Source organism: Cydia pomonella, chromosome 22, assembly GCF_033807575.1.
Source record: "Cydia pomonella isolate Wapato2018A chromosome 22, ilCydPomo1, whole genome shotgun sequence".
NCBI lineage: Eukaryota > Metazoa > Arthropoda > Insecta > Lepidoptera > Tortricidae > Cydia > Cydia pomonella.
The window spans coordinates 1,964,416-1,980,272 of NC_084724.1; the positions used below are offsets into that span (position 1 = coordinate 1,964,416).

The window sequence follows — 15,857 nt, forward strand, 5'->3', positions numbered from 1 at the left end:
ATATCACTATTGTATACAATACTTTAAATAAAAAAACTTGTAAAATTATACTATAATACCTAAATAATTAATGAAAATTGATAAGTATCTCAGTAGACATAAACGCGCGACTCCCGCTCCGCGCCCCGGGCCCGTTTAAGTAGTATTTTCTATGGGAGCGCGGCGACACATGATTGGTCCATTTTTTTACAGTCGACTACAGAGTATCGAAATTAATCTTATAGTTGAGTGGGAGCCCGTACACGAAAAGAACGCAATTATAGTTTGGTATACGAAATCTTAATTCAACCATTACACTCGACGAGTAGAAAAAACAATATAATATAGTGTCATTAGATTATCTAATGTAAAATATGGTAAAATCTAGTTTTTCCTACATTGATCGCATGCGTTTTATGCGATAAATGCATATCGCATATATTACCGCGCGCTTAATAGACTACACTTTTAGTTATACAGGGTGTTAGCAGAAGCTAAAAGCGGGTGTTTAAAATTAGGTATCCAGTTGCTTTCATAACAATATGGATGTGTTTAGATCATTTTGACCTCTTAGTACTTCTGCCGCTGACTGTAATCATTGACTAATTCGTAATAACAATAACCATACTTATCATGGGGTATTTTGACCCCCTACCGCAGTGAACGTGTTAACCGAGCTATCGCGAAGAGTCTCAGTTTTAACTTGGGCGAAAAGCTCTCGTACGGAAGTAACTCCCGACATATATGATCATTGTTAAGAGGGCGCTGTTATTCTCATGTATAGGGTGACAGTTCAGTTTAGTATGAAAAATTTAGTTCCAATGAAATTCCGCAATATGGCGCGTGATCATATAGGTCAGGCTTTATTTACGTCCTGAAGGCTTAGCGCGAAAATTGAAATTTTGTAGTCTGCAGCCTGTCTATCGCCCTTGCATATTTGAACAATAGAGAGGCAGATAACTACATTTAGATTTTTGCAGTAGACCCTTTGTTGTTCTTTTCTACAGGCCACATTTCATTGATTTTTATGAAATTTTGTGAGCATGTTCGATACTTGTATGGACTTTTTTGAATTATTTTATAAATGGCGCAGCCATGAGGGTTCGTGAAGTTTACAGGAGATAGGTAGGGTGACTGTTATAGTTATTGGTCCTATATAATAGTCCTATAATAATCGGCCATTCTTAGCAATAAGACTTCTTTTTATCTTACTATAAGTTAAGTTTTTTTTAGAACTAGACAGAAGGTAAGCTATCTTGACATGTCTTTTTATAAAAATCACTTTTCAATAATAACTCACAGCAAATACGTAGCAATAATATAGTACATTACGATACAAGTGCGAAAAATAGGAAATTCGAAACGAGTGGCGATAAATTAAAACACGACCGAAGGGAGTGTTTTAAATCGACACGAGTTGCGAATTACCTATTCGCACATGTATCGTACAACGTTTTACAGTACAACCCTTTAAATGTTCGACACAGTAACGTAATATGCTACTTCTCGCACTAGTGCTATAAAGTAGCCCCATATGTACTGTAAAATCATATACGATCTTTTACATTCTTTTGTTTCCATAAGTAATACATTTTTTTTAAAGCGTTTTCAATTATTTTTACGTATCGTTGGCTATTCAACCGGCCGGGTACGTACCGGATTAAGTATTTTTTTGTTTTTGTTTTTTTTGCAATCATTTATTTGCTTTAAATTTTGACGGTGCGTATTATTTTCAATAAAAAAAAAACGCAGCGTTGTTTACCTTTTTGCTAAAAAAACGAACTATATGGTAGGGCCAATAACTATAGCAGTCACGCTAGCTAGAATAAAACAGCACGTTAACTTTTATCAGTATTGTATAATTTCTTACAACAAATCTAGCTATGTATGGATATGGATACAGTAGGGAACTAATAATAAGTAACATCGTTATGCGCGCGCGGCGGCCGGCTCGCGCGCGGGCCGCCACGGGCCGAGCGGCGAGCGCGCCGGGCTCTGCAACCAACGCACATTCATAATAATCATAATCATTTATTTGTAAAGCTAATTTACATGTCACTAATAATGAAAAAATATCAATATACTTTCAATATAGAGTAATCAAAGTAAATAGCACAATTATTAATTGGTCATTATGAACTCGTCATAATTGTAGAACGGGCGCTCAATAAGCCAACTTCTTAGGCGATGTTTAAAGCTGCTTACGCTAGGGGCCTCAGTTATATTTTTTGGTAGATGGTTATATACTGTGGGGCCCGTCACATGAGTCAGTTTCGAGGACTTGGCAAGCTGATAGCAACGAGCTTATGTGCATTTCGAGTATTGCGCCCATGTATCATGCCATTCTAACGAGGAGACGTTCATTAACAGGCGGGTCCACACAGAGGGAGCATACGCGCGAGGCAATTTCCTCGCGCACAAAACAGCCAGTTACACTGGCAGTCGTGCGACCTTGGCCGAGTCGCTCGGTGTCGGTTTTTCGGCATGCTCAAAGGCGCCTCAGACGTTTATAATCATAAAATCATTTATTTCGGATAACAAGACCCATACAGTGCAATATGTTACTTAACATAGTGCAATTAAAAACAATTATTAACTGACACTATTATAAATAATTAAGTAGTGAATTTTAAACATTGTCAAATCATAACATCACTAATAAGAATAAAAAAATAATGAAATAAAATATTTTGCCGCGCGCCTGCATGTGTAGACGTGTTTGTTCATGGTGCGCGTGGTTATTTTGTTAGTAATTCCGTTAAAAGTTGTCAATACATGAGAACGTTGGAAAAAAATTATAATAACGAGTGTCGCAAATTGTCGTGTCCTTAAGTAATTAAATAGAAAAATAAAATAAACGCAAGCCACTGCAGTGCGTGCGGCGCCATTTTGAATAGCGCGAGGCCGGGCGTTTGCCTCGCGAGGTAATTTCCTCCCGAGGCTGTTCGCTCTGTGTGGACCCGCCTATTTACGTGAGGCGTTTACAAGGAGGAGGGGGTCGAAAAGGGGCGGGGGGTAATACATTATAAGTTAATAAACTTTCCCAAAGTCTTATTGATCAAGATATACTATTTTGCGTTTTAAGATTATAAAATGTATGGAGATGACATTTGTCACCGTACTCGTGCTGTTTGAAAAATACTATAGTAAAAATGGATTTTAGATAAAAACTTTAAAAGGAACAATGGCTACAAACTTAGTTCTGTAAGACTTTGGAACGACTTTCGTAAAAAGGATGATTTGGAATATCTGTTACGTCATCTAAATTTGAAGCAATTTATAGTAACATTTTATACAATTAATTTTTTAGTCATACAATTTTTATATTTGTCGTTCATAGATAAGAATACACAGAGTAGAGAGACACAGAGGTACACAGAGGAGAGATAGAGTGTACAGGTTTTTAAAGGGTCGGCAACGCGTATGTGGCATCTCTGGGGTTGCGGGCGTCCATGGGCTGCGGTGACCGCATACCATCAGGCGGGCAGTATGCTTGTTTGCCACCGTCGTGGTATATAAAAAAAGAATCTTAAATCATACTGTTTAACTCTTCCTAAGCCCTAATCCCCCCTCCCTCCCTAACCACCCCACCCCCACCCCCTACCCCTGTAACCTAATGTTTGAACATATTCCACAATCTATTCTAAACTAATATTGAGTACGTATACAGGGCGTCCCAAGACTATGGGACATCAAGGGAAAGTACCTTAAATATCGTAGATAGGATATTTTGCTGAAAGAAGATTTTATTTTATTTTTAAAAGTAAGTAATATTGCATTCAAAGCATTAAAAAAAATTGTAAATTGCTTACTTTTTAAACCGAATTTTGACATTTTAATTAAAAATGTTACTCTATTAATTTCTTTTGCGATATCATATTTCCGAGATGACTTATTTTCTATGCATTCTTTCGATTGGCATCATAAAAATACAGCATTTTTTTTTTTACATTTGAGTCAGTTCGATTTCCAGACAAAGTAACTTATTTTATTTAAATCTTTGAATGCAGTATTACTCAGTTTTGAAAATAAAATACAGTCTCCGTCTAGCAAAATATCCTATGGCTTATATTTCAGGTACTTTCCTTTGATGTCCCATATTCTTGGGACACCCTGTATAGTAAAGGATTCAAAAACAAAACAAATGCTTCTGGCTCTCAAGAAGCTCAAATATCGTTGTGTTATTACGAAAGCGCGAACAGAAAACTGCACGCACGATGCATTCGCCAGATTCTAACACACTTTTCGACAAATTTTTTTCGTTTTAAAGAAAAATACAGTATAATGCGAAATCTTACCAATTTCTTAGCGCGTTCAGTGAGCACTCTGAACGCGAAGTGGTTTAATATGACTCCCGCGGGCAGCGCCACGCCCTGGAGCCGGTACAGCGGCGGCGCATCAGGAGCACCTGGAATAGACGGCCATGTATGATGACGGGAGTTAACCGGTTGTCATACTTTTCCGCAATTCGGAACAGCATCCGTTGCTACGGGTTTTAACTTTTCATCACACTTGCTCGAAATAGATATAATTTCACGTGTACTAACGGACAAAAGCCCTTATTTTGTTCTCGCAAGATTTACGGAGTGTGAAAGAGAAGCTATTTTTTTTTAATTAATTTCTTTATTTCAGGCCAGTTTACCCATAGATTGTTAGTTATATACAGATTTACAATACTAGTGTTAGTACATCTTAACCTAGGTCTCACAGCTTCATTTGGGGTCTTGGTACACAGCTATAACTACCTAGGGAGATATAGCTCTTTTTTACAAGCTTTTATTTAACTTGCCCTGTTAGTATGTATGGGACAAATCCTGCAAGTTAAATTTGACCCACTTCCCGGTTTCCGATGAAGGTGAAAATTTGCATACATATGTAAGTCGGGTGACAATGCAATATTATGGTACCATCGAGCTGATCTGATGATGGAGACAGGAGGTAGCCATAGGAACTCTGATAAAACAACGCAACCTAAATGTGTTTGGGGTTTTTAGAATTGTCTCGATGAGTATTAGTTGCCTATGGAAAAAAAAGTACAGTTAGCGATAAAAGCTTGTACCAAAAATTTAATATTTGCCAAAAACTTATTTTATTCTGTCACTAATTCATACGAACCATGTAGGTTTACTTTTAAAATACTGACGTTTCTAATTTAATATTTTTGTTTATGATCAAAAAGATTTAATGACATTAATATAATAGCCGTTTAAATTAATTTTACACAATTTTCTATCGTGGCTGAATAGGTCTGATAGGTCTGTGCCTTCGGTGCCTAACCTGTCAAAAATGCCAATATGGCGGACGAATGTTTGAAATGTCACCGTATTTAAGAAATTATTGCGCTTAAAATTTAGTTTTTTCTTCGTAAGTATGATGAAAAACATTGTGTGTAAGAATATTGTAAATTAGGGGTGTAAAATTAACACCATCGTATCCAAAGTTTAGCTCTAGGGGGGCAATTGCAAGTTTTTAAGAAATTTATCAGGTAAATCTCATCTCAAGTTTTGTCCCTATTCACCCCCGCTATCCCTATTCACCCCGAATGACAGTATGATGTAAATGTAGTCTCACCCTCTAGCCTGTGTACAGCGGTGACGGCAACGCGGCCGACCTGCGCGGCGTGATTTATGAGCGGGCCCTTCGAGATGTCCACGTGCTTTTCCACTCTGTATAGCGTCACCTTGCCTGCGGACAAAATAAATAACTTTTAATTTTACACCAGATACCTCAAGTACCTGTAGCTGTTATGGGCATAGAGCCTTTGAAAAAAAAAAGATTTATTTAGGTATCAAAATTGCAGCTTATTACATAGTAGAAGAGTATTGCATTTTTAGGAGTATTCTATTTTTAGATAGCCTAGGAATAGTGTCCTGAGCCCTAGGTAAACCTCTCTAATAGGGATCAGGGAATAAACCACCGCTATTTCTAGCAATGCAGCAAAGGTTGGTTGGTTTTTTTTATACCACGTCTGTGGCAAACAAGCATACGGCCCGCCTGATGGTAAGCAGTCACCGTAGCCTATGGACGCCTGCAACTCCAGATGTGTTACATGCGCGTTGCCGACCCTTTATAAACCTGTACACTCCTTTTTTGAAGAACCCCATACTGCATAGAGCTCATTCCACAGCCGAAGCGTCCGCGGGAGAAAATTCCTCTTAAACCGCACAGTGCGCGATCATTTAGGCTCTAGGGTGTGAGGAGGAACACCCTGCCGACGGCGAGCGGTGCGGTGATAGGAAGTAGCCGTGGGCATCATGTCAAACAATTCTTCAGAGCACAGCCCATTGTACAAGCGGTAGAACACACACAAGGAGGCAAAGTCTCTCCTTAGACTTAATGGTTCAATTGGTTGGGTACTCATATCGCTTACTTATATATGTATACAATATCAATTATTGTTTGTGACAATATTTTTTATAGTTTAGCAAGTATCAACTACCCGTATTATATATGTTCATATATACAGGATGATTCAGGAGACGTGAGCAGGATTAAGCCTGCATATTCGGTAAATTATCAGCAACTGTTTCGTACCAGTATTTGTGAGATTAACGTTAATTTAATTTTTACTGTTAAAAAAAAGAGTTTTATTTTATTTACGATATGTATGGTCACCCTCTTTGTTTTATCCATAATAAGTGACAAATTGAATGTCATCGGAGTCTGGTTACTTTTATAAAATCGTATCTCACTCAAGTGTGACATTTTATTTACTTCATAATCAAAGTGCTGTCATAACGGTTAAAGAGGTTTTATCTTTGTTAATTAAGTGTTGTAGGGTGTCCATGATTGTAGATAATCAAATTTGTCCTTAAGAAAAAGTTAAATAACAGATAAAAAGCGTGATTGTTTTACTTAAATATAATGGTGAACGATTCATTAACATTTACTGATTGTGTAGGCTTAGTCCAGCTCACGTCTCATGAATCACCCTGTATTTACTATTGAACTATCACTATTATTTATTATACTGTTAAGATAATTACTTAAAAGGGTGTTGTATGTCATTAATTCATATATATTATACCAAATGTCAGGACTGTTCCAAAGATTTCGAGGTTGGTCCTATTCCGATTGTGCTATTAGCCATACTCCGTAAATAACGGAGCTTAAAAAAACACGGTCTATTATATACTTTAATGTAATCTCACCGTTATCCTTAGCAATGCTGGGTATCTGCTTGACTTTATATTCATTTTCCACGAACATCTCCAGAGCCAGGTCCTCAGACACCTCCAGCCTCTCTATAGGATCTCCGCGACGACAGAACGACACGTATTCCGCGGTCAACGTGTGGAGCTCTTGAGGGGAAGGTTGCCAGGAGGGTAGGGAGAGGGCTACGTCGTATATGAACGAACCCGAGCGGACTGAAAAAATAAAATAAATATAAATATTGGGAATAATCATACACAGATCGACCTAGCCCCTAAACTAAGCAAAGCTTGTACTATGGGTACCAGGCGACGATATACAGACGTATATAAATAAATACACCCCACAACACAACACAAGCCTTCGTGAGCTTAGACATAGACATAGACATAATTTATTGGTAAAAAGATATTACAGGTCACAATTTCAAGAATATACACATCTTATATCTATTAAGTTTCAATCAATTTAATACTAAACGATTAAATTAAATTAATTAATTATATTACACTATTCTTTATAATCTAGAAATTCTTTAAAACTATAAAAGCTTTGTTTGACGAGCCAATTTTTAAGTTTTATTTTGAAGGAACTAAGCGTGAACTACTTACCATGGGACTTAGTCAATTTGTGTAAGAAGGTCCCTATAATATTTATTATTTATATTGTATACTTCTATGCATAGAAAACATCCATGGCTCAGGAACAAATATCTGTGTTCATCACACCAAAGAGAATTTAAAATAGATGTGGCTTGTCAAAAAAAAATTGTAGCCACTTTTTGATAAATGTAAGGCATATAAGTGAAAGAATAACTATCAAAGTCAAATGGCGTTCTAAAAGTTTTAATCATGTGACGAAAGATGGCAGTTTACTGCGGCTTCAAAATTTTAATTGACAATCCACCTCTATTTCAAATTATCTTTGATCACATAAATAAATGCCCTAACCCGGATTCGAACCAGGGACCATCGGCTACATAGGCAGGGTCACTACTAGGCCAGACCAGTCGTCAAGGTCATATTACTTTTTCACATAATTTTTTTTACGAATTTTAGGGACCATTTTATTTAAAGTTGTACACATATTTTTTATTTGAAGATTTTAATATCTTTACTCACTGTCGGGCCCCGGGAAGCTGTGGAGATTGACCTCGACCTTGTCCTTGAAGGCGCGCGTAGCCACAGCGCCCAGCAGGAACGAGCAGGTGCGCCAGAACGCCTTGTTCACATGGTGAGGCTCTGCACTGTTATAAGTCTGGAACTGAAAGAGAAAATGCGAGTCAGACTCGCGCCAAGATTCCGTTCTTCTCACTTTTTGAAGTGAAAACTTCTTTAGCAGCGCTATGCACTTTTTGTGATGGGGAAAAAATGTTAAACTTGCATCAGGTGTCACGTGACCGTCAGATTGAAAATTCGTAAGATGGACACGTGACATCATGGTGACGTTCAAAAGGAATGTCATCGAAGCCTGGTTACTTTTGAAAAGTCGTAGTCGTAAAGTGGTGTACTAAAAAAGAGCAGTGGGCGATAAAGGGCTAATATGATGATGATGAAAAGTACGTACTTCAAGCGTGCAGTTCTCTGTTAGAGGTCTGTGCATGTCCCAGTGCACGGCCCCGTCGAGAAGTGCCAGCGCGCTGCTTTCTGCGTGCCACTCACTGAGATCTGCAACAAATCCATAATGATATTTATCCAGTAGATATTCTTTATTTAGACTTTGAACGTGCATTTGACAAGGTTCCTCATCAGAGACTACTTTTGAAGTTAGATCATTTTGGAATCCGTGGAAAGCTACTAAAATGGATAGAAGGGTACCTGTCAGACAGAACCTTCAGTGTGCGAGTCGGTGACTGCCTGTCTCAACCACTAAATGTGCTGAGTGGAGTACCTCAGGGATCTGTCTTATCTCCGACTCTGTTTGGAATATTTGTGACTGACTTAATAGCACTAATAGAGTCAGAATCGTGCTTCTTTGCAGATGATGGAAAGTTCTTCACTAACCCTAATGTTTCTTCTGGTCAGCTGCAATCTGATTTGGATCGGTTAACGGAGTGGACTTCGCAGTGGATATTAAAATTAAATGTTAACAAATGCGCAGTTCTGCACCTTGGTAAAAAAAACCCTATGGTCCAATACACGATAGGAAGCTCGCCAATTGCAGCGGTGACGTCTCAAAAGGATCTCGGTGTGACAGTTACAAATAACCTGAAGTGGAGTGAGCACATAAATAATATAGTCAAAAAGGCAAATTCGTTCTTGTATGTTATAAAACGCTCCTTCCAATGCATATCTGTTGAAGTTTTTATCAAAATTTATAAAACATATGTCCGCCCTTTGCTCGAATATGCTTTCCAAGTATGGAATCCCTATTTTGTCAAAGACATTGACCTTTTAGAGAGTGCGCAGCGAAGAGCCACCAAGATTCCATTTAAGCTCAAACGCCTACCTTATGAAGAAAGGCTAAAGGTACTGAAGCTGCCCACACTCAAAGCCAGGAGAGCGAGAGGAGACCTTATCGAGTGTTTTAAGATTGTTACCCACGGTTACAACCTCCCCGACATTCACAATATAATCAACAAGAGAACTATCAGCCGCGAGACCCGAGGTCACAGCCTAAGAATAGTTCGCACTCCCACTACTACTAAAGCTGCATATCATTCTTTGTCCAACCGTGTCGTGGCGGCTTGGAACCGTTTACCGGATAGTGTTGTAACTGCTCCCTCGGTCAATGTTTTTAAAAACAGATTGGACAAGTGGCTTTTAAACAATAAGTTAGACTGATGTTACTTAGTGATGTGATACGACTTTACAAACTTTGAACTGTATAATACAGGACACTGTGTGACATAGGCTCATCAGCTAAATAGCTGCTCGCCTATAATTATATAATAATAATAATAATAATAATATTTTTCTCAAACTTGTAATGAAATGTTGACATGATTTACTTCAACAAAAAAATAATAATTTTGGTTTGTTTGATTTTTATGTTGGCGTTGTTACTAGTCGTGCCCACAGCGCCAATGACAACTATAGGTGTTATGGCGGCTGCTGTTAAAGTAAGCTTGGCGTTTGAGTGATGTTTGGGTTTAAGACGTAAAGCGTTCAAAAGGTTAATAACTTCTTTTTGTGCATATACCAATTGTTATAAAATACTTACGTTTCGCACAATCATGAGGAGTCGAAATGTCTTTATTCATAATAAGAGTGCAATCTTTGGGAACTCCCTTGTAATTGACTTCGATCTTCTCAATGCGGCCCACATTATCCAACTGACGCTTCTTTTCCAGTGAAAAAAGATGATGACGACGCTCTATCGCCGCTTGTGTACTTAAATATCCTGAAAATATCAACAGTAAACATAACAATTTTTTTTTAAAGTTCTATGAGAAAATTACGGTGCTCATCTTACTTGATTGTGAAAATGTGTTACTGCATTTATTTTGTAATATATTTCGTGATAAATGCGTAAAGTGGCGTTTCATTTTTATGCTTTTAATTTATTTATAAATAAAGATATTGAAGAAGGTACAATGTTTTTTTTAAGGTTATATTTTTAGGTTATCTTTTTAATGACGTTTAAGACGTGAGTTTAAGAAATTGAAATGTGTAAATAAGAGCAGTTTTTCACTCGACTCAAACACATTCTGGCGTTAGTAGCGTTCAAAACCGGTAAATATCGCCATTGTCAAACTGAGCACGAGTAAGTCTTAATCGATTCAATTTCAAAAGGCAACATTAGTGGTAATTTTTTTTTTTTTATCGTTATTATTGAAAAAAGAACAAGTTACCTAGCAACTAAAGACTATTCTGTTTGTTGACTGTCTAATGTGTCAGTGTGCAAAAGTGTAGAAGTGAACACTGTTAGTTATATTTATTTAGTGTTGTTTTGTGTGTGTGATGTGTTTAGTGTAATTGAGAACACTTGTGACTCCTATCCGACACTGCGTGGAACTTACGCGTAAGTGGTTACGGGCCCAGCTGCCGGAAATTTGAAAATAAAATGGAGTTGTCAAAAATTTCGATCACCAAACTAGACGACCACAATTGGGTTTCATGGAAATACCGCATGCTAGCGCTGCTCCGCGGTCATGGACTCATGGATATTGTGGAGGGCAACACACAAAGGCCAATTAGACCCTTGGTCGGTAGTGGCGAAGGTGATGCGGCAAATGCCGCTGCTCATGTTGCTGTGCCAGCTGCTCATGCTGCTGCTTTGGCAACATACAACACGGAAATAAAAGAGTTTTTAAAGTTGGAAAGTACAGCCCTACTTTTGATAACAACTAACATTACTGATGAGACACTCGGCAAAGTAATAAGGCTGTCAACACCAAAGGAAGTTTGGGAAGAACTCCACAGGCTATATGAGGGTGCTAATGAGGATCGGTTATATGATCTGTGCCTTGAATTCTTCCAATTAAAAAAGGAAGTCTCCGACGACATGGCAACTCATGTGTCAAAACTAAAGAATTTATGGCATAGACTTAAAGAGGAACTCCTTAAAGAAAAACAAGCAGAACTTCCTGAGGTATTATTGATCTGCAAGATTCTGGACACTCTACCAGAAAATTTTTTCGCCTTCAGATCGAGTTGGCTACTGATGGCGAAAAAAGATCGGACAGTGGAAAACATTACGAGCCAGCTTTGTGCACATGAAAAGGCGCTTCTCGCTAAGGATACTCACGGAGAGTCGAGCGGCACGGCATTGACTGTGAGAATCGGCAAGAAGGTAGCCAGAGGAGACACATCGAAAGATGCAAAGAAACCTGCAAGTAAATTTAAGTGTTTCGTCTGCAAAGAGGTAGGTCACTTGAAGAAGGATTGTCCGACGCAAGCAAAGAGGGACACTCAGAAGAAGTCAACAAGCACCAATATGATGCTGCTCACATTGAGCTCGATTGACTCTATCGCAGATAGTGAGGGCTGGTATGTAGATAACGGGGCTACGCACCATGTCACTATGCGCAGTGACCTTTATACAGACTTTGAGCACTTTGGAGAACCACATACCGTCACAACAGCTGATGGTAATGTCATTGGAGCTGTGGGACAAGGTACAATTCATGTGAAGGCCACGGTCAATAAAAAGACGCATGACCTGTACTTAAGAGACGTGTGGTATGTACCAAAAATAAGCAAAAACCTTTTTTCAGTGCTCAGTACCCAGGACAGGAATACAAATAGCCTGTTTGAGTCAAAGGTTACACAGTGCTCCATGACTATCAACGGGAAGGTTGTTATGACAGGAACAAGGCAAAGATATGGAGGGCTATACAAATTGGATTGTAAAGCCATACAGCCAGTTGCTGACTTAAACCTTGTTGAGGATAAAGACGTGCTTCAATTGTACCACGAGCGTATGGGACATCAAGACAAAAATCACATTAAGACACTGATTGAAAAAGAATTAGGAGTCAAGACTGTGAAGAGTGGAGAGCTATGCGAAGGTTGCATTTTTGGAAAAGCGCATAGACAACCGTTTGGCACTCGTGAAAAAGCCACTATGCCTGGAGAACGGGTGCACTCTGATGTCTGTGGTCCATTTGCAAGAAGCAATTCTGGATATCGATATTTTTGTTTTATTCAAGGATGAATGTACACGTTACCGGTATGTATACTTCTTGAAGAACAAATCGGACGTATATGAAAAGCTCAAGGAGATGTTGTCTGAAGCTAAGAATGCTGGACATACGGTGAAAGAGCTGCTCAGTGACAATGGTCGTGAATACGATGACAAGAGAGTGAAGGATTTGTTGAAGGCAAGTGGAATTAAGCAAAGATTAATTATGCCTTACACTCCTGAACAAAACGGATGCTCCGAGCGAGAAAATAGGACTATAGTCGAGTCAGCTCGAGCCATGATGCACGCGCACGACGAAATCCCTCAGGTTTTGTGGGCTGAAATGGTGAGTACTGCCGTATATATTCTTAATAGGACAGGTCCGACCAAAGATGGAGTAAAGTCACCTTACGAGCTGTGGCTTGGTAAAAAGCCTCAAATAAAACACCTACGGGTTATCGGCTCAACGTGTTATGCGCATATTCCTAAGCAGAAAAGGAAGAAACTGCATAAAAAGGCAACAAAGTGCATCTTAATTGGCTATGACAACGATGATGGCTACCGACTCTGGAACAAAGGTACGAACTCCTTAGTAAGGTCAAGAGACGTTATTTTTGACGAAAGACCTATTCGAACAAAAATAGACTCAGACGACACGGAAAGAGGAGAAGAAACGACTGACTTCCAGATTCCTCTTCATAAGGAGGTACGTAAATCTGTCGACAAACCGCAAAACGAGCTAGACCAGGATAGAGAACAACGTAACAGACTTGGCGTTGAAGAAGATCACAGCATGGTTGTTCCTGTGATACAGCGTGACGAGGTTGGTCTTAGAGGAGACCAAGGTGTAGATTATCCTGAAGTTCCTACCGCTAGCGGAGATGAATTCGAAGATGCGTTACCAGAGTTACCAGCGCCAGTTCAACAAGAATCTGTTGAATTAGAGGAGGATGAGAGGAACGAAGAGCAAGGAGTAGATCTGGAAGAAATGTTACTTTCAAACGATGAGCAAGGATCGAAATTTACGGAAGAAATGTTGCTTGGAAAAAAACCAAGATGAAGAACATTTAAGCACAGAGTTTGAGGTACCGGAAAGAATGATATTAAGAGATCGTGCTACTCTTCGCCCTCCTGAAAGATTCAAAGATTTTGTTATGAACGCAGAGATGGGCTACTCTGACTATCAGGAACCGACTTCTATAAAGGACGTCATTTTGAGCCCAGAAAAAGAATTTTGGAAAGCAGCTATGGATGCTGAAATGACATCATTGAATGAAAATCAGACATGGGAACTGAAAAACTTACCGAAAGGAAGAAAAGCAATACCTTGTAAGTGGGTGTTCCGCATAAAGTTAAACCCTGACGGTTCTGTGGAAAAATACAAGGCCAGACTTGTTATTAAAGGGTTTTATCAAAAAAGAGGAATAGATTACGAGCAAACTTTCAGTCCAGTTACAAGAATGGCGACGGTTCGCTCTGTTATTAGCGTAGCCGCAAGTGAAGGAATGGCAATGCTGCAATTCGATGTTGCAACTGCCTTCTTGTATGGTTCTCTGGATGACGAAATCTATATGAGACAGCCAGAAGGCTATGATGATGGCTCTGGTCAAGTGTGCCTTTTACGGAAAAGCCTCTATGGTTTGAAACAGGCTCCACGATGTTGGAATCGATGTATCTTGGATTTCCTCAAAGAGATTGGTTTTGAAACAAGTGTCGCCGATCCATGCCTTCTGACTCGCACTAAGGGTTCTGGAAAGCTTATTATAGCTCTATACGTTGACGACGGCTTGGTCGCTGGCACTAATAAGGAGCTAATAGACGAACTGGTCAAAGAGCTCTCTGGTCGTTTCAAGATAACGACAAAGGAAGCATCCTACTTCTTAGGAGTAGAGATACAAACCAGAGGAGATGATATAAAAATCTGTCAACCCTCGTACGTTCATAAGATATTGCGCAGATTCGGGATGGATGCATGCAAGCCAGTCTCGACGCCTATAGCAAAGGACAGCATGTTTTGTGACAAAGTTGACCGGAGTTACATGCTGAGCAACTATAGACAGATGGTTGGAGCTTTGGCCTACTTAATGGTATGCACCAGGCCTGATATCGCTTATGCTGTCAGCGTAGTATCACGAAGTTTAGAAAATCCCAGTGATCAAGATTGCATCAAGCTGAAGCGAATTTTGCGGTACTTACAATTTACGCCAGACTTGGGGGTACTGTATCATAAAGATCACAAAAAGGGTTATTTGGAATGCTATAGTGATGCTGATCATGCAGGAGACATTAACACTGGAAGATCCACAAGTGGTGTGCTTTGCATGTATGCGGGAGGAGCTATTTCCTGGCTCAGCCAAAGGCAATCGAGTGTAGCTATTTCAACTACGGAAGCTGAAATTGTAGCTGCGAGCGAGGCTGCAAGAGAATCGATTTGGCTCTCTCGTCTCATCGGTGGTATAACCGACCTCAAGCACATACCTTGCCTAAGAGTGGACAATGAAGCAGCTATTAAGCTAGCTGAGAATCCGGAGTTTCATCGTCGAACGAAACACATCCGAGTCCGACATTTCTTTGTGAGAGAACTGGTTACAAGTGGAGAACTTGCCATAGCTAAAGTGTCCAGTGAAGAGCAACTGGCTGATATGTTCACAAAGCCACTTGCAAGACCCAGGTTGAGAAAAATAACTCAACAGATAGGTCTTTGTTGAGAGGAGATATTGAAAAAAGAACAAGTTACCTAGCAACTAAAGACTATTCTGTTTGTTGACTGTCTAATGTGTCAGTGTGCAAAAGTGTAGAAGTGAACACTGTTAGTTATATTTATTTAGTGTTGTTTTGTGTGTGTGATGTGTTTAGTGTAATTGAGAACACTTGTGACTCCTATCCGACACTGCGTGGAACTTACGCGTAAGTGTTATTTATTTATTGAGGGTTTTTAAAGAAATGCCACCCTCATAGTGGCTCTCTAACAAAACTACACCAGTCTAATTTTCACTATTTCTACGTGCTATGATATCGATAACCATAGAATAAAGGAGCCCAGCCTCTTCCGAAGCTGGGGATGCTAGGATGATGGTCATTTTACATCAATTTTACATACAAACGTTCTCAAGGTGTTCTCGACATGTTCCTCTCTTGATTCAGTATCTGTGTCTGTTCGT

General features: G+C 39.3%; 1 protein-coding gene across 1 annotated transcript; it reads right to left on the bottom strand.

Moving 5' to 3' along the window:
* Positions 1-1,817: 1,817 nt before the first annotated feature.
* On the bottom strand, positions 1,818-10,723 carry LOC133530015 (large ribosomal subunit protein mL39). Its single transcript, XM_061867816.1, has 8 exons — positions 10,546-10,723; positions 10,294-10,473; positions 8,698-8,798; positions 8,253-8,394; positions 7,131-7,346; positions 5,551-5,664; positions 4,278-4,387; positions 1,818-1,974 (listed from the first exon to the last, which is right to left on the bottom strand). The coding sequence occupies exons 1-8, from the start codon at positions 10,616-10,618 to the stop codon at positions 1,909-1,911; spliced, it is 1,002 nt and encodes a 333-aa protein (XP_061723800.1). The 5' UTR covers positions 10,619-10,723; the 3' UTR covers positions 1,818-1,908.
* Positions 10,724-15,857: the final 5,134 nt, after the last annotated feature.

Bases quoted from the DNA above. Each gene is read 5' to 3' on its own strand.
- LOC133530015 (XM_061867816.1), bottom strand. From the start codon at position 10,618: ATGAAACGCCACTTTACGCATTTATCACGAAATATATTACAAAATAAA. The intron at 10,474-10,545 runs GTAAGATGAGCA...TGATATTTTCAG, and splicing joins TAACACATTTTCACAATCAA to GATATTTAAGTACACAAGCG. The intron at 8,395-8,697 runs GTACGTACTTTT...TTTCTCTTTCAG, and splicing joins CAGAGAACTGCACGCTTGAA to TTCCAGACTTATAACAGTGC.